Source organism: Carcharhinus amblyrhynchos, chromosome X (genome assembly GCF_965287045.1).
Source record: "Carcharhinus amblyrhynchos chromosome X, sCarAmb.v2.hapA, whole genome shotgun sequence".
Lineage (NCBI taxonomy): Eukaryota > Metazoa > Chordata > Chondrichthyes > Carcharhiniformes > Carcharhinidae > Carcharhinus > Carcharhinus amblyrhynchos.
This window is the reverse complement of record NC_137359.1, coordinates 2141843-2164939: the sequence shown is the minus strand read 5'-3', so window position 1 is coordinate 2164939 and position 23097 is coordinate 2141843. Positions and strand designations below refer to the sequence as shown.

The window sequence follows — 23097 nt, the reverse complement described above, 5'->3', positions numbered from 1 at the left end:
TGTCATTATTCCGAGATTAATCACATTTTTAAACACAAACTCTTAGTGATAACATGTTCTTTGAACGATTATCTGTCAATTGATTCAATAATCTTGTTTGTTCGAAAATAAACACTGATTTTATTCACAAATTCCACCAATTAACATCTTACTGATTCAACAGGAACATGCTGCAGGTGTCACACAAATCGAGGTGTCGGTGTTCACTCGGGGAAGACTTTCAAGGTTGTCTTTCTTTGAGAGTGGAATTGTATTGTCTGTGTGTGTGTGTGTGTGTGTGTGTGTGTGTGTGTGTGTGTGTGTGTGTGTGTGTGTGTGTGTGTCTGTTGGGTGAGTGTGTGTGTTAGGTGTTGGCGATCCCAAGTCAAGTTAGACTAAACATTGCCAGTGACCATTTATTATTGGGTCCTCTTGACATTACATTGAGTGTTTGGTCCCAATCTAGAATGGAATAGTTTGTCGTTACACTGAAATCAGGCTTGTTTGGCGAACAGTCTCTCCATTCCATGTTGTAAACTTTCTGCCACGCCAGTCTAATTTATGGAAATCAGTACAAGTTTGATTGTCTTTGGAAGTCGTTGTGTTATCACTGTATCAAGAGAAAGATCTCGAAATTACGATTGAAGTAAACTAGTCTGTGTTAAAATGACCTGGCAGATGGAGTATAATGTTAGCAAGTGTGAGGTTATCCACTTTGGCAGAAGTAATAGTTGGAGGGATTATTATTTTAAAGGTGAAAAGCTGCAGCATGCTACGGTGCAGAGGGACCTGGGGGTCCTTGTGCACAAGTCGCAAAAACCCAGTCTGCAGGTACAGCAGGTGATTAAGAAGGCGAATGGGATGCTGGCCTTTATAGCGAGGGGGATAGAATATAAAAGCAGGGAGGTCTTGCTGCAACTGTACAGGGTACTGTATATCCTTGTGGAAGGATGTATTGGCTTGGAGGGAGTGCAGAGGAGGTTCACTAGGCTGATACTGGAGATGAGGGAGTTGGACTATGAACAGAGACTAAATAGACTGGGTCTGTACTCGTTGGAGTTTAGAAGGATGAGGGGGGATCTTATAGAGACGTATAAGATAATGAAGGGGATGGATAGGGTAGAGGTACAGAGATTCTTCCCGCTTAGAAAGAGGCAGTTTGGATCAGAGTTGAGGAGGAACTTCTTCACTCAAAGGGTGGTGAACCTCTGGAATTCTCTGTCCGTTGAAGTGGTGGAGGCTACCTTGCTGAATAAATTTAAGTCACGGGTAGATAGGTTTCTGACAGACAAGGGAATAAAGGGTTATGGGGAGATAGCGGGAAAGTGGAACTGATCCACTTCAGATCAGCCATGATCTTATTGAATGGCGGGGCAGGCTCAAAGGCTAGATGGCCTACTCCTGCTCCTATTTCTTATGTTCTTATGACGGATAAACTGCATTGCCGTGATGGTGTTTTATTCGTGTGAGGGACGGCATTAGTGAGAGGGATTGTAAAATTTTGAGGCATTGTCTCAGTGGGAGGGATTGTATTAGTGTGAGGGATTGTTTTGGGGAAGGCATTGTGGAAGTGCGGGGGATTGTATTAGTGTGAGGGCTTGTATTAGTGTCAGGGATGCTGTTCGTGTCAAACATTGTATCAGTGTGAGTTCCTTCACTGGAATGGAGAGAGAGGACAAGGGCACTGAGACATTCGATCATCAAGAAGGATGGCTTCATATTACATCACTTTCCAGATACTCCATCACTTGAATTCTGCAATTAATATTCCAAGGCTTTCCTCTTCAATCACTATTATGAATGGGTACATTTAAATAAGTGGCAGCTACAACATACGATGCTCAAGAACACGCCCGAGGCAGCCACTCTGACATTTTGGATTTTCATTCCTGCATAGTCAGGATCAAATGAAGGCCATTTCTGGAATGAAATGAGATCTGGATATCATATTGATTATGTTTGTGTGAACAGTACAAGTGCTTGGGGAACACATCTTCAAATCTTGTTAATTCATCAATTTGACCAGGATTTTTCATTTAAAAATTGACATATCCCCATGCAAAATTAAATTAACTGATCTCACCATCTATTTGTTCAAATCAAAGAGTAAAGAAAAAACATTGAATTATTTTACAACGTTATTACCTGCCAGGCGATTCCACAGGGGATAAATTCAAAGCTTTTTAAACGAAACAGCTTAGTCCTGGTTGTTTTCCAATAGCACGGAAGGAGAGGTCACTCCGCACTGAAAATGCATGAACATCGGGAAAATGTTCCACACGAACCGTGCCATCATTGGTGTTCGTGGAAAGTGACCAGATCCATTGAAAGAGTGTGTGTGTTGTTTCCTGCTGTAATTCTGCGACTGATCACGTCAATGTCTGTATTAGACGCATGTAAACAGGAAACCTGCAGTGATGGTAGGTTCCTGGAAGCCTTATGTCTGTGAATTATTTCAAGTGTATGTGTGTGGTGTTGGCGAGTGGGTGCCCCAAACCAAATTCGACTCTCCCTTGACAGCGACCATTTATTAATGAGTCCTCTGTCAATTTGGAATTATCTTGAGTGTTGGGTCCCAGACTAGAACTGAATAGTTTGTTTCTTTTTTATTTCGAGTCATGCTTACTGGCGTCTAATCTATCCATTCCAGGGTGCAGCCTCTGTGCTTTGCCAGTGTAATATATGGGAAACAGGGAAAGTTTGGCTGTTTTTGGAAGTTGTTGTTTCATCAATGTATCAAGGGAAATATCTCGCAGTTACTATTGACGTAACCTGGTCTGAATAGAAATATACAACCCAGTGATGTTTAAATCATCCGGCCATATTGTTCGAATATTCAAAACCACGTTTCAAGGACATTTACTAATTATATGCATGGTGAGTATAAATTCTCAACTTGATTTATTTTTCACCCTTAATCCATGCCCATGCCCTCTGTTTGTTTTTCTCCCCTAACCTCAGTGGAAAAAGCCTGCTTGCATTCACTCTATCCATACCCATCAAAATCTTATACACTTCTCAAATCTCCCCTCATTCTTCTACGCTCCAAAATGGCAGAGGTCTCCGGTAATACATGGATGGCAGTTCAGTGTTGATGTTTTCCGTCAATGGTGTGAAGTGTCTTGAGTGTTCCTGGAATGACACTCATCCAGGTTAGTGGGCAAGATTTCAACACTTGCCTGCGGTGTGAATGTTTGATAAGTCAGGGTTACTTCCTGCAGAATTTTCTCTCCAGACATAAGAGTGTTGCTTTGAAATCTGTACCCGTCTCGTTTCCTGGAGGAATGCAGGTGAAGATAAAACAGAAAAAAGGGAAGTGTAGGATAGGCAAAAATAAGAAAGCACTACACATACACTACACAATGTCGCAAGTGCAGGGATGAAGTGAAAAATGGAAATAAGAAAATCAAACAGAGAACATAAAAACGATTCCTTGGTAAAGTTCAATAACATACAATGGTGCTTCACCAATATATTTCAGAGTTACAAAAAATGTTAATGAAGGAAATACTTTGCGAGCTATCAGAGATGGAGACGTGAACTTGTGTTTCGAAGCAGGAGCTGTGGGAAATGATTATTTTGTCTCAACAAAGGAAAGGGACGATGCAGATTTAATAGAGCAAGAGGAATACTGAGAGTTTGACACGACAATCAGAAAGAGAGAGAAAGTTCTCAAAGCGTTGGAATCCCTGAAATATTTGAACTTTCCAGGGAACGACTGACTGTTTTTGTGCTTCGTAAAGGAGGTCACGGACGAGATAGCAGATGCTCTGAGGATGATTTTTCAAATCTCATCAGTTATAGGGGAGGAACCAGAGGACTGGAGAAATGCAAATATTGTCCCATTGTGTTAAAAGAGATGGAAGGAAATGCTGAACAATTATAGGCCTGTTAGCCTTACACGAGAGATGGGCAAACGAGTAGATTCAATCCAGAGAAATAGGTTAAACCATCATGTCTAAATGCATACTGACTAGTCAGGGCTAGTCAGTATGGATTTGTTAAATGAAGGTTTTGCCTTACAAGTTTCATTGAAATCTGTGTGGAAGTGACAAGAAGAGTTAATGAAGGTAGCGTGATTATGGTTTTGTACATTGATTTTAGCAAGGCATTGAGTAATGTCCCACAGGCAGATTGGTCAAAAAAAAAGGAAAAGCCAGTGGGATACACGGTAATCTGGAGAATTGGATAAAAATGGTTTTGAAACACAGAGTAAAGTTCGAATGATGTCCCTCAGATTGGAAAGTTGTTTCAAGTGGTGTTCCACAGGTCTCAGTGTTGAGACCCTTGCAGTTTAATTAATGATTTGGACGTGAAAGTGGGTTCATGGTTGGCAGACTTGCAGACGATACAAAGATTCAACAAGCATAGCGGCTAACTATAATCTCCGCACTGATATTGTTGTGGTGACGGACTGGGGGGTAAATTGGCAGATGGATTTTAGCACAGGGAAGGAGGAGGTGATGGAATAGCGAGGTGAAACAGTTGTCAGAGTACACAATGAATGGGAACATGTGAAGTGGGGTCGACGAAGTCGGGTAGATGAAGTGGGAGGTCCCTAAAGGTTTGGGATTGTTTTCCTTGGGAGGAAAAGAAAGCCGATGAGTTACTTGATTGAGGCGTCCAAATGAATGAGGGGGAGGAATAGAATGGGTAGAATAAAATTGTTTCCCTTGGTGGAGAATTCTATAACCAGGGGACATAAATTCCAAATAAGTGGCAGATGTGTCGAGGGGACGTAAGGACAAGCATTTTGACGCAGAGGGTAGACGGTGCCGGGGATTCACTGCCTGGGTTGGTAGTGGTGGCAGATTCAGTCTTTACAATGGATCTGCGACTTTCCTGCTGTGAGCTGCAGGGCCATGGGAGGGGTGTCGGGATTAGAAAGGGCACCTGGGTGTCATGGAGCTGGCATGGACAAAGTGGACTGAATGCCCCCCTCCCCCCCATGCTGTAACTTTTCTCTGGTTCTATGTTCCGTGCAGGGGGTACATCATCTCGGAGTTGTCATGATCCTGAGGGATTTTGATATTGGGTGGGTTTGTTCCACGGGACCATATATGTTCCTGCAGTACCTGATGTCTTGGGAGCGAGTTAGGACTCTGATCCTTCAGGGGGAAGGGGTGGGCTGGAGATCCTATGGACCGCTGTCTCAAATCAAGTTCTGCTTGCTTCCAAGAAAGTGGTTCTGAATGTGAGCGAGTCTGATCCTCAAGGCTCTGAGCTTGTGGGGGGATTATCCTGGAGTGGAGGATCTGCTCCTGCCTTTTCACTGCACGAGGAGAGGCCTTTTCACTGCAAGGAAGGTGGGCTTGATACAACCTGTAGAAGGTGGTCACACTCTGAGTTTAGACTGATGCCAGTGGGATCGTGTACTCCTTAGAGCCTCTTCGTCAGACGGGTTCAAGCTGGAGGGGTGTCTGATCCTGCATTTATTCTGAGATTTGTGGAACCCTTTGTAGGGTTTGCGATGCTGAGGGGGTGTTTATGCTGTGGAGGGAGAAACGTAATTCACAAAATAAAAAAACATACGTGTGCATGTGTGTGTGTGTGTGTGTTTGTGTGTGTGTGTGTTTGTGTGTGTGTGTGTGTGTGTGTTCGTGTCTGTGCATGTGTGTGTGTGTGTGTGTGTGTGTGTGTGTGTGTCAGACTCTTTCAATCAATAAGGTGTTCTGCTCATGTCGTATTAAAGATTACCTTATCTCTGGTCAAATGCTGCTGCTTTCCTTTATATTTCTCTAAATCCATCTCCCAGGGATCTCAATACCCCACATATGTGTTAGATCATCACTGCCGGCTGTTAAAATCTCCTAAATTGTATGATTAAATGGAATTTTGCTTCTTTTTACAAACTCAAAATGTTTTTTTTTCAGGTAATTTTGGGAAATAATTGACCCTTATAGGCAATGTCAAACGATAAGAACTATCATTCAATAATCATTTCCTTGCCTCCTGTTCTCTCTGATGGAGTAGGTTATTGCAAACTAAAAATGAATGTGATATCCTACATTCCACGCATTCTTGAATTTGAAATACCTTGTGATCCTTTTTGAGAGAAGAAATGCGAGGCTAACCTCCATTGGAATACACAATTAATGTCATGTTCCTTCTGGGAGAAACACTTTAAGATCTAGTTTTACAATCTTGATAAGATTTCATAGTTTCAAACATAATCATAATGGTTATCTGCTTGCACATGCACGACAGGGTCTGATGCTGAGGGAACGCTGCTTTGGAACAGGAATGGCTCTGATTCAATGAGGTACAGAAGTGTAGATGTCATCGTGAAGGTCCCCCAACCCTGGAGAGGGGTCTGCAAGTGCAGGGTTGCTCATCCCTCTACGACCTGATCTCAGGAAGGAATTATTGATGTGACGGGCAAACAGAAGGAGGATCAAGGTTCTGCTGACAGTGGGCGCCTTAGAGGATATAATCCTGATTGGCATGATTCCGAGGGAATGGCGCAAACCCTGACTTATTCCTGAGTTGTTTCTGGAAAAGTGTGCCTGATGCTGAGCAGTATTTGAATATTACGAAATGTTATTTGGGTTTGGTTAAATTCTGTAAGACAGATGTCACCAGGAAGACATATGTAACATAGAACATAGATCCCTACAGCACAAACAGGCCCTTCGGCCCACAAGTTGCGCCGATCACATCTATACCTACCAAGCCAGAGAACTATCTGTAACTTGCAATCCCATTAGATCCCATATACTCATCCAGAAGTCTCTTAAAAGACCCCAGCGACTCCACCACCACCGACGGCAGCCGATTCCATTCACTCACCACCCTCTGAGTGAAAATCTTACCCCTAACATCTCCTCTGTACTTGCCTCCCCGCACCTTAAACCTGTGTCCTCTCGTAGCGACCATTTCAGCCCTGGGAAATTGCCTCTGAGAATCCACCCTATCTATTCCTCTCAACATCTTATAAACCTTTATCAGGTTGCCTCTCAACCTTCGTCTCTCCAGGGAGAAGAGTCCCAGCTCCCTCAACCTGTCTTCATAAGGCATGCCTCCCAATCCAGGCAACATCCTTGTAAATCTCCTCTGCACCCTCTCAATAGTTTCCACATCCTTCCTGTAGTGAGGTGACTAGAACTGCGCACAGTACTCCAAGTGGGGTCTGACAAGGGTCCTATAAAGTTGCAGCATTACCTCCCGACTCCTAAACTCAACCCCTCGATTAATGAGGGCCAGTACACCATGTGCCTTCTTGACCACATCCTCCACCTGCGAGGCGATTTAAGAGTCCTATGGACCCGGACCCCAAGATCCTTCTGCTCTTCAACACAGCAGAGACTCCTACCCTTGATATTGTACTCCTGCATCCCATTGGTTCTACCAAAATGCCATATTTGCTTCTGAAAAAAAAAACAGAAAATGTTGAAAAACCTTAGCAGGTCTGGCAGAATCTGTAGAGAGATCCTGGAAACAACCCTTCCAGTCTGGGAGAATATTGGTCAGAGCTTTTATATTATTTTATTTTCTGGGAAGGATCTGAGATATTGGGCAGGCCTACTCCTGAGGAGAATTCAATCACGACATTCTTCATTTCAGTGGTCAGAGCTGGTGTGAAATGGGATTGATCATCGGGAATGCCCAACGCTGCAGTGGGTCCATTCTTGGGGTTGGGGTCTTTGGGGAAGAAATGTGTTGATACCAGCGTGAACAATGTTCAATACTGTGGGATGGATTAAAATGGAAGAGTGAATATTATTTGAAAGAGCGTCAGACAGGGCGAAGGTGCTATAATACTGCTTCTGTTTCCTTACTGTGAGAAGGGATTTTATCAAGCGGTACCTGAATTATCTAACAGCCAGTCTCTAGGAAAGTGGTGTTATTGGTGGGTTCTGATATTGAAATGGGAAGTGCAATGTTTCTCACCAAAAAGTTGGAGTTCCTGTGAGCACATTGGGCTCCAGTGGGCAGACATTTGACACATGACTTACAGTCTCTTTCCTTTTCCTCTAGCGAATGTACTAGGAATTGTGATCCTCTCCCAGGGAAAGTGTGGCCTCTCCAAATGCACCACTCTCTACCTTGTATCGATGGCAATGGCGGATCTATTGGTCATTACATGTCAGGTCATACTGACTCATATCAAGTATTACTATTTCCCATCATCCTTCCTGGACATCACCCCGATGTGTAGTGTCCGCGTTGTCTTGATTAGCGCGGCCACTGACTGCTCAGTCTGGTTCACCGTCACTTTCTCTTTTGATCGGTTTGTAGCCATTTGTTGCCAGGATCTGAAAAGGAATTTTTGCACCAGAAAAACTGCAGCCGTGGTTCTTCAGATAACATGCATCCTGCTCTTTTTGCAGAACATCCCCTTTTATTTTGCATACGAGCCTGGAGCAATCATCGACAATGTATCATGGTACTGTGATATCAAGCCAGGTTATTTCACTAATCCCATTTGGGTGGGATTAGACTGGTTTGATACGATTCTCACGCCATTGGTTCCATTTGCGTTAGTTCTGCTGCTCAACTCTCTGACAGTCAGACACATTTTAGTGACCAGTCGAGCACGTAAAGGCCTGAGGTCCCAGGGCAAAACAAGGAATTACAGTGACCCAGAGATGGAGAGTAGGAAGAAGTCCGTGATTTTACTCTTCTCTATATCTGGCAGCTTCATACTCCTGTGGTTGGTGAATGTTATCGAGTTCTTCTATTATATCATTGCTGGAAAAAACACAATGGGTTACACCAATTCTGAATTGATATTTCAACAAGTTGGATTCATGTTGCTCAATTTAAGTTGCTGCACAAACACATTTATATATGGACTGACTCAGTCCAAGTTCAGAGAGCAGCTCAGGAATGCAGTTAAATATCCGGTTACAATTTTTCAGTTAATGACGAAACAAAACAACTGAGAATAACACGGAGGTGGATCCCTGTATTTCATTTGAAGAATAAACAAAAAAAACTCAAACGGCCCTGTCTACAAACGGAGAAGGACAGTGTACATAGAACATAGAACATAGAACACTACAGCACAAACAGGCCCTTCGGCCCATGAGTTGTGCCGATCACATCAACACCTATCTATAACCCCCAATCCCATAAAACCCCATATACTCATCCAGAAGTCTTTTAAAATACCCCAGCGAGTTCGCCTCCACCACCACCGACGGCAGCCGATTCCATTCACTCACCACCCTCTGAGTGAAAAACTTACCCCTAACATCACTTCTGTACTTTCCTCCCCGCACCTTAAACCTGTGTCCTCTCGTAGCGACCATTTCAACCCGGGGAAATAGCCTCTGAGAATCCACCCTATCCATTCCTCTCAACATTTTATAAACCTCTATCAGGTTGCCTCTAAACCTACGTCTCTCCAGGGAAAAGAGACCCAGCTCCCTCAACCTAACTTCATAAGGCATGCCTCCCAGTCCAGGCAACATCCTTGTAAATCTCCTCTGCACCCTCTCAATAGCTTCTACGTCTTTCCTATAGTGAGGCGACCAGAACTGCGCACAGTACTCCAAATGAGGCCTGACAAGGGTCTTATAAAGTTGCAGCATTACCTCCCGACTCCTAAACCGAATCCCTCGATTTATGAAGGCCAGTACACCATACGCCTTCTTGACCACCTCTTCCACCTGCGAGGCTGATTTAAGAGTCCTGTGGACCCGGACCCCAAGATCCTTCTGCTCTTCAACACTACCAAGACTCCTGCCCTTGATAGTGTACTCGTTCAACCCGTTGGTTCTGCCAAAATGGACGACTACGCATTTATCCGCGTTGAAGTCCATCTGCCACTTCTCCGCCCAGTCCTGCATCCTATTTATGTCCTGCTGCAACTTTTGACATCCTTCCAGACCATCCGCAACACCACCGACCTTCGTGCCATCAGCGAACTTACTTACCCATCCTTCCACTTCCTCATCCAGGTCATTTATGAAAATGACAAACAGCAAGGGTCCTAGAACAGATCCCTGGGGCCCTCCACTGGTGACTGACCTCCATTCAGAAAAAGGCCCATCCACAACCACTCTCTGCCTTCTGCAGGCAAGCCAGTTCTTGATCCACAAGGCCAAAGCCCCTTGGATCCCATGCCCTCTCACCTTCTCAAGAAGTCTTGCATGGGGGACCTTATCAAACGCCTTGCTGAAGTCCATGTACACCACGTCCACGGCACTTCCTTCGTCAATGTGTTCAGTCACATTATCGAAGAACTCAACAAGACTCATAAGGCACGACCTGCCCTTGACAAATCCATGTTGACTATAATTTCAGGCTGGACCGGACTTCAACTTTATCCTCCATTTATTTCATGCTCAACTCACGAGGGAGCTCCACTGCCACCGAATGTAATTTTAGAACCAGTGTGTAATGTTTGCAATCCTACAGTCCTACCACAACACTTTAGGCTCAGAACCATCGAATTATGGCTCAGGCATAAATTCCACTCTGACTTGTCTCAGTGTCAGTGAAAGCACCTCAAACTGTACTGATCCCTTTTAAATGTTAAGTAGGGAAGCCAACCCAATAGTTAATCTTTTATAATTAGCAAAATCAATTTTCTGAATTACCTCCCTATAATATTGAACAAAGAACAACACATTCCGGGAAACAGGCCCTTCGGCCCAACGAGCCTGGGCCGCCATTTTAACATTGTGCTTTTCCTCCTCCACCCTTGACCCATGTCAATGCGTATGGCACTCCACATTGGAAACCAGATTGAGGGGAGAATAATTTAGGGACAATTTGTTACACCAATCAGCCTAAGAGCACATCTTTGGGGTGTGGGAGGAAACCGGAGCGTCTGGAGGAAACCCACGCAGGCACGGGGAGAGTGTGCAAACTCCCACAGACACCGGCCCAAATCCATGTATCTGCACAGCCAGCAGTGATAGTCACTGAGCTGCTGTGGTGCCCATCTGCTGGTCCAGTTTTAAGCGTACACAAACGACGTGAAGTACGAGGCTACTCTCGAAACACCCAAGAGCAGCCCACGCACGACCCACCGTGTGTACGCCCCTCGTTAGACAACAAGGTGGACCGACACACCAGTGGAGTAAAAGAGAAAAACATCAACACACGTAACAGTTGATTTCCAGGAACGTCCCGAGGCTCTGATCCTTATTTAAAACCGTTTCCTATCACCCTCCATCCCTGTTTCGCTCATGTGACTATCTAAGTAAACCTTAAACAAGTCCAGCGTGCCTGCTTCCTCCACCTTACTTGGCAGTGCATTCCATACCCCCACGACCCTCTGTGTGAAAAACCTCCCTCTAGCATCCAAATTATACCTCTCCCCCTCACCTTAAGCTCGTGGTCCCTCGTGATATTTGTCTCCAATCTAGGGAAAAGTCTGTCACTGTTTACTCTATCGATACCCTTCATTATCTTATACACCTCCATTAGATCCCCCCTCAATCTCTGTCTTCCTAAGGAAAACAGCCACAATTTACCCAATCTTTCCTCATAATCCAGTCCTTCCATACCAGGCAGCATCCTGGTAAACTTCCTCTGCACTGTCTCCGTGGTCTCCACATCCTTCCGCATCACCTCGCATTTATCAGGATTAAATTCCATTTGTCATTTATCTGCCCAATATACCAGCCTATCTATATCCTGCTGTGTTGCCTAACACTCCTCCTCACTATCCGCCAATCCTGCCATCTTTGTGTCATCTGCAAACTTGCTGATCACACCACGTACGCCTTCTTCCATAACATTTATATATATTATGAATACAAGAGGTCCCAGTACTGAGCCCTGTGGCACATCACTGGTGACCGACCTCCAGCTGGAAAAGGACCCTTCCACTACTACTCTCTGTCTCCTGTTTCCTAGCCAATATCAATCCATCCAGATATCTGGCCTTGTATCCCATGAGCCTTAACCTTTTCCACCAACCTACCGAGGGACTTTGTCAAACGCCTTACTGAAATCAATGTAGACAACATCAACGGCTCGTCCTTCGTCGACCGTTTTTGTCACCTCCTCAAAGAATTCTACCAGATTCGTAAGGCAAGACCTCCCCTTAACAAAGCCATACTGTGTATTCGTAATCAGATCGCAACGCTCCAAATGCGTATACATCCTGTCCCTAAGAATTTTTTCAAACGACTTTCCTACCAGTGACGTCATACTCACCGGCCTATAATTACCAGGGTTATTCCTACTGCCCTTTTTAAACAGCGGTACCACATTCGCTATCCTCCAGTCCTCTGGGACCTCACCTGTGTCCAAAGGAGAGACACAGATTTGCGTCAGAGGCCCAGCAATCTCATCTCTCGCCTCCCTAAGCAGCCTAGGATAAATGCCATCAGGCCCTGCAGATTTATGAGTTTTAATGCTGCCTAAAAGACTAACACTTCCTCCCTCGTAATGGATATTCCTTTCAATTGGTCTCCAGCTCCCTCCAAGACAGTACAAGACGCCAAGCCCCTCTCCTTCGTCAATGCTGATGCAAAGTATTCATTCAGGATCTCCCCCATTCCCTCAGACTCTAAGCACATGTCCCCTCCTCCGTCCCTAAGAGGACCGATTTTCCCTCTAACCACCCTTCTGTTCCTAACATAGGAGTAAAATGCCTTTGGATTTTCCTTAATCCTATCCGCCAAAGCCATTTCATGGCCCATTTTCGCCCTTCTAACTCTCCTTTTGAGCTCCGTCCTATTCTCTCTATATTCCTCCAGCGCTCTCTCCGTTCCCAGTTGCTTAGACCTAACATATGCCTGTCTCTTCCTCCTGACCAAGTCCTCAGTATCCCCTGTAATCCACAGCACTCTAATCCTACATTTCCCATCCTTTCTTTCAACCGGCACATGTCTTTCCTGCAACCTTTTCAGTTTTCCATTGAAAGCTTCCCACTTGCCGAACATGGACTTACCCGCAAACAAACTCTCCCAATCAGGATCCATAAGCTCATGCCAAATCCGGCTGTAACTTGCCTTCCCCCAGTTTAACAGCCTCCCCTTTGGTCAACACTCTATTTTTTTTTCCATTATTATCCGAAAGTAGACAGATTTGTTGTCACTGTTGCCACATGCTCACCTACTGCAACCTCAACCACCTGACCCGGCTCATTACCCAGAACTAAATCCGATATAGCCCCGTCTCTAGTTGGGCTAGTTACATACTGCCCCAAGGACCCTTCCAGTACACATCTTACAAATTACTCCCCACCCGAACCCCCAGCTCTAGGCACCTTCCAATCCACTCCAGGAAGATTAAAATCTCCCACTACAACAACCCTATTCTTTCTGCACCTATCCAAACTGTCTTTACACATGCCTTCTCCCACTGCCCATGGGCTGTTGGGTGCCCTAGAGTACACCAATATTTTTAAGATGCCATACAAATGAAAGCTGAGTTCATGAATATATCAGCACAATTCAGACACAAATCATGCAAAAAAAAAGTAAATTGCCAATGCATAACTAAGCCGGGGGAATAGGTCCAATAGATAAATGTTCCTTCAATAGAAATGGATTAAATTGGTTCGAGAAATGCTGAGTCATAAGAAACCATTTTGGAGAGAGAACTTCCGTAAAACGGACAGGAGAATGACAGGTCAATATTTGAAGGTTCAAAATATGTTTGATTAAAGGACATGCCATTGTTAGACTTACAGAACAGCGAATGCATCAAATCGCTTTTAATTAAGTGTGAGCTGTATAATCTGATAACGAAAACTAGAACCAATTCTGCTGTTTGACATGAAATCTGACATCTTTTGTGAAAGCCTGCTAGCTCATTAGCTGTTTTGGTGGAACCACTGATCTCCCATTTTTGGCCAAAATGAGATTTGTCTTGTCCGAATTGTATGTTTGTCTGAATATTGTTAATTTGTGATGTTTTTGTTTCAATCGCTTGAATGTGTTAATAAAAAAACGAGTTTAATTGAAGAATTTAATTGAACTGAATAAACATTTTCTCTTTCTGAAATGAAATGTTGAATAAAGACTTTAAATTAATCAGACCACCTAAAATAATTTCCCACATCAGATGGGTAATGAAAATGGTGACAACGGTAAAAAGAAAGAGACATTCAAAGGAATTCCATACGGCTGGAACATGATGAACGAAGGTGTGGGGGAGATGGGGGCACCCCACCCTGAGGGGGAGCAGTTTTGTCAGAAAATAGGCATTAAATGACTCATGAATAAAGGCACAAGAATCTACTGCAGTTGGGTTGCATGTACTCATTGGAGTGTCTGTAGCAATCGCTATTTCTTTACAGAATCTTGCAGCGATATCGATTGAGGAGCTAAGGAACAGACGCAGGCCATTCAACTCCTCTAACCTGCTCCGCCATTTAATAACATGGTGGCTGTGCTGAAAATAATCTCAAATTTATATTTCGCCTGCGCCCGACAACATATCATTGCCTTGCTTGCCAGCAATCTATCTAAACATACCAATACCGTGTTGGAAGTGGAGGCAGGTGAGATGTTTATCGTTGTAATTTAGACTTACTCACCTTTCTGGTCTTCAACACTTGTCTGAAATGCTTCAAACAGATTTTCACATTTCCTTGAATGAAGAGCCCAATGTTGAACACACTGCTCCAATAAGTGCTGACCAGTACACAGTACAACTGAAGAGCAACCTTCCTCCATCTATATTCAATTTCCCACAGAGTAAATGCTAACATTGGAACGATCGATTGGCGACAGTTCATAAAGAGACCATTCAGCTCGTCGACGCTTCATCAAATTTCCTAAAGAAGATTTTACCCAGGCTCACCACCCACCCTATCACCATAAACCGTGCACTCACCACGGCAAATCCACCAGAGCTACTTTAGATACCAAGCGGAAAATTAACATGACCAATCCACACAATCTGCAAACCTTTGGACTATGGGTGCAAAGCGGAGCACCCGGAGGACACTCGCACAAACACGGGGAGAATGCACAAAATCCACACAGACAATCAACCGAGGCTGGGAATGAACCCAGCTCCCTGGCTCTGTGAGGTTTCAGTGCTACCCACATAATACTACGTTACTTCATTTCTCACCGTGCCTGCATGCTCGTTTTTGTCATTCCTACTCTTGGAACCCAGACTGATCTGCACCACTGTGTGGAGAAATTATATTTTGTTGTTGCCTCTTATATTGCTTTCAAAATGTACCAATCTACTCATATTTGTGCAATCACAACCCTTAATTCCTTCATGTAATTTATTCAATCTCTTGGAGGGTCCTGATTGAGATTCTTAAGGAGCTTGTGCTGACGCGTTGCATTTAGCGTGTAACATATTACATTGCTGTATTAGCTTGAGGTACGGAATCATATTGTGTTGTATTAGATTGAGATGTAAAATCACATTGTGTTGCATTAGATCGTGATGTGGAATCACATTGTGTTGTATCAGATTGTGGTGTGGAATTGTGTTGTGGAAATAAATTGAAATATTGGAACAAATTGTGTTGTATTAGACTGAGACCTGGAATCATATTGATTGGTCTTTTGGGTTGAGATGTAGAATCATATTGCCATGGTGCATTAGATTGAGATGTGGCATGACATTGTGTTGTTAAAGAAAACTGAGATGTGGAAACATGTTGTGTTGTGTTAGATGAAGAAACAGAACTGTGTTGAATTATATTGAGATGCCCAAACATTTTGTCCTGTATTAGATTGAGATGTGCCACCATATTGTGCCATTGTATTGGACTGAGATGTGGAATCATATTGTGTTTTATTAGATTGAGGTACATAACCATTCTGTGTTGTATTAGATTGGAATGCATAATCATGATGTGTATTACATTGAGATGCAGTATCATATTGTGCTATTCTATCAGATTGAGATGTGGAATCATATTGTGTTCTTCTGTTAGATTGAGACATGGAACCATTTTGTGCTTTATTTGGTTGAAACGTGGAATCAGACTGTGTTGCTGTATTATATTGAGATCTGGAATTGTAAGGTATTGTCGTATTGGATTGAGACGTGGAATCGGATTTTGAGGTGTAATTCGATTGAGGTGTGGAATAATACTATGATGTATCAGATTGACTTGTGGAAACATATTGTGTTATTGAATTAGATTTCGATGTTGGAGCACATTGTGTTGGATTAAATTGAGATATGGTCACATATTGTCTTGTGTTAGATGCGTAATCATACTCTATGTAACATTTGGTCGAGATTTGAAATTAAATTGAGATGTGCAAACGATTGTGTTGTCGAATTAAATTACAATGTGGGAAAATATGTTTTATCAGATGGCGATGTGGACTTGTATTGCACTATATTAGACTGGCATGAGAAATCACATCATGTTGTGCTGTTGAAAGGCAGATACTTTATTATTCAATTCCTGTAATGACGAGTCACAGACATACAGCTATATTTATCAAATTGATGATACAGTTAAACAGAGTAAACATATCCCAGGATAGTGCAGAACAGCCCTGAGAAATAAACTCGCTCTTGGAAGTTGAATTATTGATTGACCACAGCCAGGTGAAGGATAATATTGGAGCATCTTAACAGTTAGCGATTTGATGTTTGAGATGATAGCGTCATTGATGGCAAAATGCACTCTGTAACTTTATTAGTTAATTAATGTTATCAACACTGCCCAGTCCATGAAACACAACAACTCGAGCTCAGAAACATGCATATTCCCCAGACTAATCCAATGTTGTCATGCGTTGATCATTAAAGTAGAGAAAATAAGTTGAGTGATTCTGTAACGCCTGGATCCCAGAGGAAACCCAGGGTATATATTAAGGGGATTGCATGACCACAGAGTTAATGTAGAAATTCCTTGCAGTTCGAAAAGTACCACACAGAAAATGGGACTTCCATTTGAAATGGCGAAGAAAATATTCTATTCATTCCTGGGTGTTTTTGGAGTTCCTGGTAAGTGATTATGTCCATGGGAGCTGTCTGATACGGTGTGTGAACTGAACAAATATTTCACTCTGTGAGTGAACTGATTGTCACCGATATACAAAAATCTGGTCAACCATACCATTCAAGTCATCGGGTCAATTGAATTGCCGCTGTGGCTTTTCACTATTCCTCCACTCTTCTATGCTTGCAAAGCAAAAACTGTATGAGATTGAGATGTGGAATGATGGTGTGTTGATGCATTAGATTGAGATGTGGCATCATATTATATTGATGTACTTAGTTGAGATGTGAAGTCTTATTGTGTTGCACTAGGATTAGATGTGGAATTATAATGTTTTGTTGTATCAGATTGAGATGTAGAAACGTGATGTGATGTATTAGCTCATGGTGTGAATTCGCATTATGTTGTTGAATTAGATTGAGATGTAAAATCATATTATATTGATGAGTGAGATTGAGATGTGGAATCTTATTGTGTTGTATTATGATGAGATAGAACCATTGAATCATAGAACATTACAGCACAGAAACAGGCCTTTTGATCCTTCTTGGCTGTGCCGAACCATTTTTCTGTCTAGTCCTATTGTGCTGTCTTAGATAGAGATGTGGAAACATTTTGTGTTGTTTTAGATCATGATGAGGAAATAGATTGCATTGTATCAGTTTGTACATTTACTGGATTATTCTGTAATCTTCAACCAGCCTTGAGTTACTGCAATCTCGTTGACAGAAATTGTTCGTGGGAGTCAGAGTAAAATCATACAGAGTGATTTTACACTGACTCACCAACCAGAATGGGAAAGCTGACTCCAGTGAACAAATATACGCGAATATCTGTCATTGTGGAATTGTACATTGTGAATAACTAACGCGAGTGGAAAAATATCTCCAGTGAACATGTATAACAAGAGCATCTGTCAGTGTAGTGTTGTACTGAGTGTGGATCACAGACACGAGAGGAAATGTTGATTCCAGCAATCATCGAAATTGGGATTATCTGTCAGTGTAGAATAGTATTGAGTGTTGGTCGCTCACTAGAAAGGAAATTCTGACTCCAGCGAACATGTATACCGGGATCTGTCAGTGTCGAAATGCACTGAGTCTGGGTCACTCACCAGAGAGGAAATACTGACTCCAGTGAACATTTCTACCAGGAATATGTGCCAATGTAGAAATGTCCTGAGCGTCGACACTAACTGGAATGGACTATTCTATAAGGAAATTATTGTTTCCTGCTCAGTGATATCTACATTCAATGGAGCTGTCCCTGTGCTTCCACAATCTGATAGATTTTGCAAGGGGAAATGATTCACTGTAGACTGAATATATTTGTTGGTGAGTGTAAAGTGAATTGTCTCAATGACTCAATTTACAACTGAACGGCTCCAACATACACAAATGTCAAAGAGTAACTGGCATTTAAACTCTGAGAGGACTGTGGCAGAATGAAACACATGGTTGTGTTTTTGATTCCCAATTCCACACTTCGAGGAATGAGCTCGACTGCAGTTTTTAAAATAAGATATTTTTGTTAACCTGTGTTGCAATTTTAATTGATTGGTAAATCGATTACCCTCAACCACAAAAACCCTTTACCCCATTCAAACCCTTAATTTCCCAGCAACATATTGAGAATCTTGATTTTCCGATCAGACAGCAGCAATTGTCACACCGAAGGCTTGGAATTAAACTCTTATTGAAATGTTTAATATGCAAGTCATCAGTTACTACTAATGATATGTTAATGGAATTCGTTTCCATTGTTCCTCTGCTTTATCTGCTCTCAATTTGGATTTGGCTGGAATAGTTGAAAACACATTTCAGTTTCCCAAGGCCACAGCATTTCTTTAAAGTGTGAAGGACCGTGGTCCCAGTGCTGCCCCCCTGAATTACCACTTCCTACCCACCACCAATCGGAACAACGACTTGCAAATACATTTCCCTGTTTAGTGATATTGTTGCCAGCTTGCTGACCATTCTGCTGCTTGTCCCCAAACTCCACTTGTCCTGAGATTCTTCATGAGTCTGGGTTTTCTAACTTGACAGCAGGACCTTGGAAAATTAAAGTGTTTTGCACCTATCAATTTACTCTAATTTTCAAATTCGGAGAGTTAATCATAAATAAAAAAAAACAGAAATGTGTACAAATATGACCTTGATTGTCATATTGTTTTGTATAATCTGGAGATGTCTCCATCGTTGACAAGACCAGAATTTATTGCCCAGCTGCAATTCACCCTGAGATGGTGATGAAGGCCTGCTTTCTGGAACTGGTGCAGTCCCGGGTGTGCAGTTACACCCACAGTGCTATGAGAGATGGAGTTCCATGACTTTGACGCAGTGACAGTGAAGGAACGCTGATATAACCCCAAGTCTGGATGCTGTGTTCTTTTCAGGGGAACTTCTCTCTGCTTGGGTTCCCTTGTATTCCTTGCCCTTGTTCTCCAGGATGATAGAGCTTGTGGAATGAAAGGTTCTGTCCCACGAAGTTTTGTGAGATATTTCTGTGCGTCTTTTAGTTGGAACGCGCAGGTGCTCATGTCCATTGGTGGTGAATGTTGTGAATGTGTTATTGTTGCGTGGAAGCCAATAAAACAGGCTGTTCTGTCCTCAATGGCGTTGAGCAGTTAGTGAAGGGCTCACTCCCAGCCCTCCCAACCTCAGTCCCGAACAATGTCCCTCGTGCAGAGCACCCACAACCCACCTAAACAACAAAAATACCAAAATGCCCGACACCCATTATTAACTGGCATTTTCCACAAAAAAAAGAAAATGGAATTCTCCACCCCTGATTATTAAAATGACATCAACTCTGAAATCACGAGGCCAAGGGCACCCACTAACTTGGGACACTGCAATGCCTCCTGTACCTCATCCCAGCCTGATCCCCCAAGCCCTCAACCTCCACACAACACACCCACCCCACTATTTCTAATTTGGAAACAGTCCTCACTGAGTTTCATCATTGACCGAATCCTGCCCTTCCTCTCCCTAGGTAGAATGAGTGAGCAGTCAATGCCCAGTTTACATTGCTATCTTTCTATTGCAGTTAATTTGCTGGCGATTGTGATCTTAATCCAGGGAAAGTGTGGCCTCTCCACCTGCACCACTCGCTACCTGACGGCGATGGCGATGGCGGATCTGTTGCTCGTAATCTCTAACGTCGTACTTTGGAGGATGGTTTATTATTATTTTGGAACGACTTTCCTGGACATCACCCCTGTGTGCACCGTTCTTAATGCAATGATTTTTACAGCCACTGATTGTTCTGTCTGGTTCACCACCGCTTTCTCATTTGATCGATTTGTGGCCATTTGTTGCCAGAAGATGAAAACAAAATATTGCACTGGGAAAACTGCGACTGTGGTTCTCGCAACAACTGGCACATTATTCTGTTTGAAAACCATACCCTCGTACTTTCTCGTGGAACCTGGAGAGATCATCGAAAATGTGCCATGGTTCTGTGTTGTAAAAAGGAGTTATAATACAGATCACAGATGGGTGGCTTTTGCTTGGTTTCAGTTAGTTTTAGATCCATTGATGCCATTTGTTTTAATTCCATTCATCAATGCTCTGACAGTGAGACACATTTTAGTGACCAGTCGAGTCCGGAAGGGACTGAGGGGTCAGATTCAGGGGGAAAGCTGCTGTGACCCAGAGCTGGAGAGCAGGAAGAGGTCTATAATACTACTCTTCAGTATATCTGGCTGCTTTATTCTCCTCTGGTTGGGGGATGTAATGTATTTTTTATATTCTCAAATTGCAGGAACGGATCCAAGCCTTGAAGCAGATTCTGAATATATATTTGAACAAGTTGCAGTTATGTTGCGGAACTTGAATTGCGGCACAAACACATTGATTTATGTGGTGACTCAGCCCAAGTTCAGAGAGCAGATCAGGATCACAGTAAAATATCCACTCACATCTATTATTGAATTCGTAAAGAAACAAATCAACTGACAGCATCACACTTCTCTTCTCAGCCAATCAGGGAGACACGGCTGATTATTGTTGACCCACCTCCATCAATTCGAATGATTTGTCCGCCCGCTGTCCGCTACTTTAGGCTTTCAGGAAGATCTACCCAGTGACTCAATGTTGCCACAGGTAATCAGATTGCTCTCAGCCTGACAGCCATGTCTGCCAAACACAGACTGGCTGACAGATTCTGTAGCCAACCAGGATGTGTCAGCTTGTTATCATTCTAAACCAGCAGGAATGCAAGGCATCCAAATTCATGACAAGCTGCCACCTCAGCCAATCATTAACAATCAAGCTTGGTTTCAGTGCAGTCTTCACTAATCAACTGGACCGTCCCGCTGGCGGAATGAAGCATTTGTCTATCCTGGACTCTGCCCTGACAACAGGATGAGCCAATCTCCAAACTTTATCTGATGATACAAACAGCACCAGGCCCAATCAGGAAGCTCTCAGATGGATTGATATTTTCCCAACTAATCAGATGATTCCATTCTAAGATCTGAAGGGAAGGCATCCAAGGAGAGTGATCCAGTGATAACTCCACACATGAGGAGACTCCCGGCAATTTTGTCAACGAAATGAGCCTGCCAATCACGAATTCAGACAGACACATCAGCCAATAAGGGAGCGTTGCTGCTGTTGGACACTTGCTGTTGTTGGACACAGCCAATCAGAATTCAGACATTAGTTTCCCCCACACCATCCTCACCACCTCCAGCTCCCACACCCCGAGATATGTAACCAAACGGGGCCTCAATATGTGACCGCCAACCAATGGGAAGACTCCAACATTTGATCAAAGCCTGTCCTTTGTATTGGAACATTTACTTCTCAGAGCGACATCAGTATGAACCAATCAGTGAGACCTGGGATGTGTCAGAGGGGGCCCCTCCTGAACTGCTCTGGGGCCGTTCCATCTCTGCTTGAATTAACCATAAACTATTGTAACCTGTAGCAGAGTCTCCTGTGATTTGTTGGAAGAACTTCATCACAACAGACTGCATCGAACTAAGTGTTTAAATTTTCAATTCCCAAATATACATTTTCCAAAGATTTAAAAAATGATTTCACTAATAATTGTAAATTATTAATTGTTAATTACAGATAATTGGAGACTGCAATTTTGATAACACTGGCAGCGGCTTGCATGGACTGATTTGTCTGAAAGATTTAATGCTACTTTCTAACCTCAAATGATATCCATGCAATGCTTATGCATCAGGAAACATACTGAGAATATCACTGAGTCCTGAAGCAGGGGAACATTCAAGTCTGATTGTGTGATGAAGTTAGACCCAATTTGCTTTTGCAGTAGCTGAATTGTTTCACGTATCCAGATGGCATTCTGCAATAACAATAACTCAGAACATCCAACAAAGAGATATATCAACTGTGTGAGATTACAATTATGAGTTGATGGGAATCAGTTAAATGTGAGCATTTCAAACACAGTCTGCAGGAGTTCAAAATCCCTTTGGGAATGTTATTGCATGGTCATAGCAACACCAGATAAAGAAGAAAGATTTAGCAGGAGATAATGTGTTTGGGAGATTGAATCAACAAATAAGCGGTGTTTACTATTGGTGTTGCATTGGAGAGTTTTGGGTGGTGTGTTTCAACTTTTCAATTTTTCTGTCTGATATTGTGATCATTGTGATTAAGGACAAACAGATAAAGAAGAGAAATTGTATTTCATAAAGTTTCATTTTCAAAAGTCATTAATCTTGTACCATGGTTATGGGCCAGCAGCATGATTCCAAGATATTTTGCTGAACATGTGAGAATTTCAATTCGGACTCAAATTCACATGTGAGAATTAGATGGTTTAATTGGTAATGGTGACTTAAAATTTGGGATATTTGAAATGTTAATGACAAATCTTGTGTTGGGTGGCTCTTGGATGACACTTTAGCTGAGAACTTCCCAATTAGCGGTGGAAATCCATGGACAACGGAAAACAGTAGAACTTGTTTCCAATTTCAGTGAGTTGAAAAATCGAGGGACAGCTCCCATTTGGAGCATCAGTCTTCAGCTTTCAGCAGGAACCAACACGACGCACGATCACTCTAGCCTTGACCACTTGTGATGGGGTAGATTGGGAATGTCCAAGCTCGAGCTTTGAAACAGCAGTTTTAATGTCAAAGCACAGAGATCAAACGGTTTCCCTGCTATTATAAAGGTATGCTGTTTTTGCGTCTATTTCTATTCAGCAGTTATTGCCTTTGTGAATGTTTCCAATCAAATGTAATTCCAAATGATTCATGACGAGTATCTTAATATGTATAAATTAACAAA

General features: G+C 42.8%; 1 protein-coding gene across 1 annotated transcript in view; it reads left to right on the top strand.

The window, feature by feature from the left end:
- The window catches only part of LOC145361894 (putative G-protein coupled receptor 139), a 37331-nt gene extending 28467 nt beyond the window's left edge, over window positions 1-8864 (top strand). The window contains exon 2 of the mRNA XM_080217883.1: window positions 7957-8864. Coding sequence (XP_080074009.1) covers window positions 7957-8864 — 908 coding nt within the window. The remainder of the gene's footprint in view (window positions 1-7956) is intronic.
- Window positions 8865-23097: the final 14233 nt, after the last annotated feature.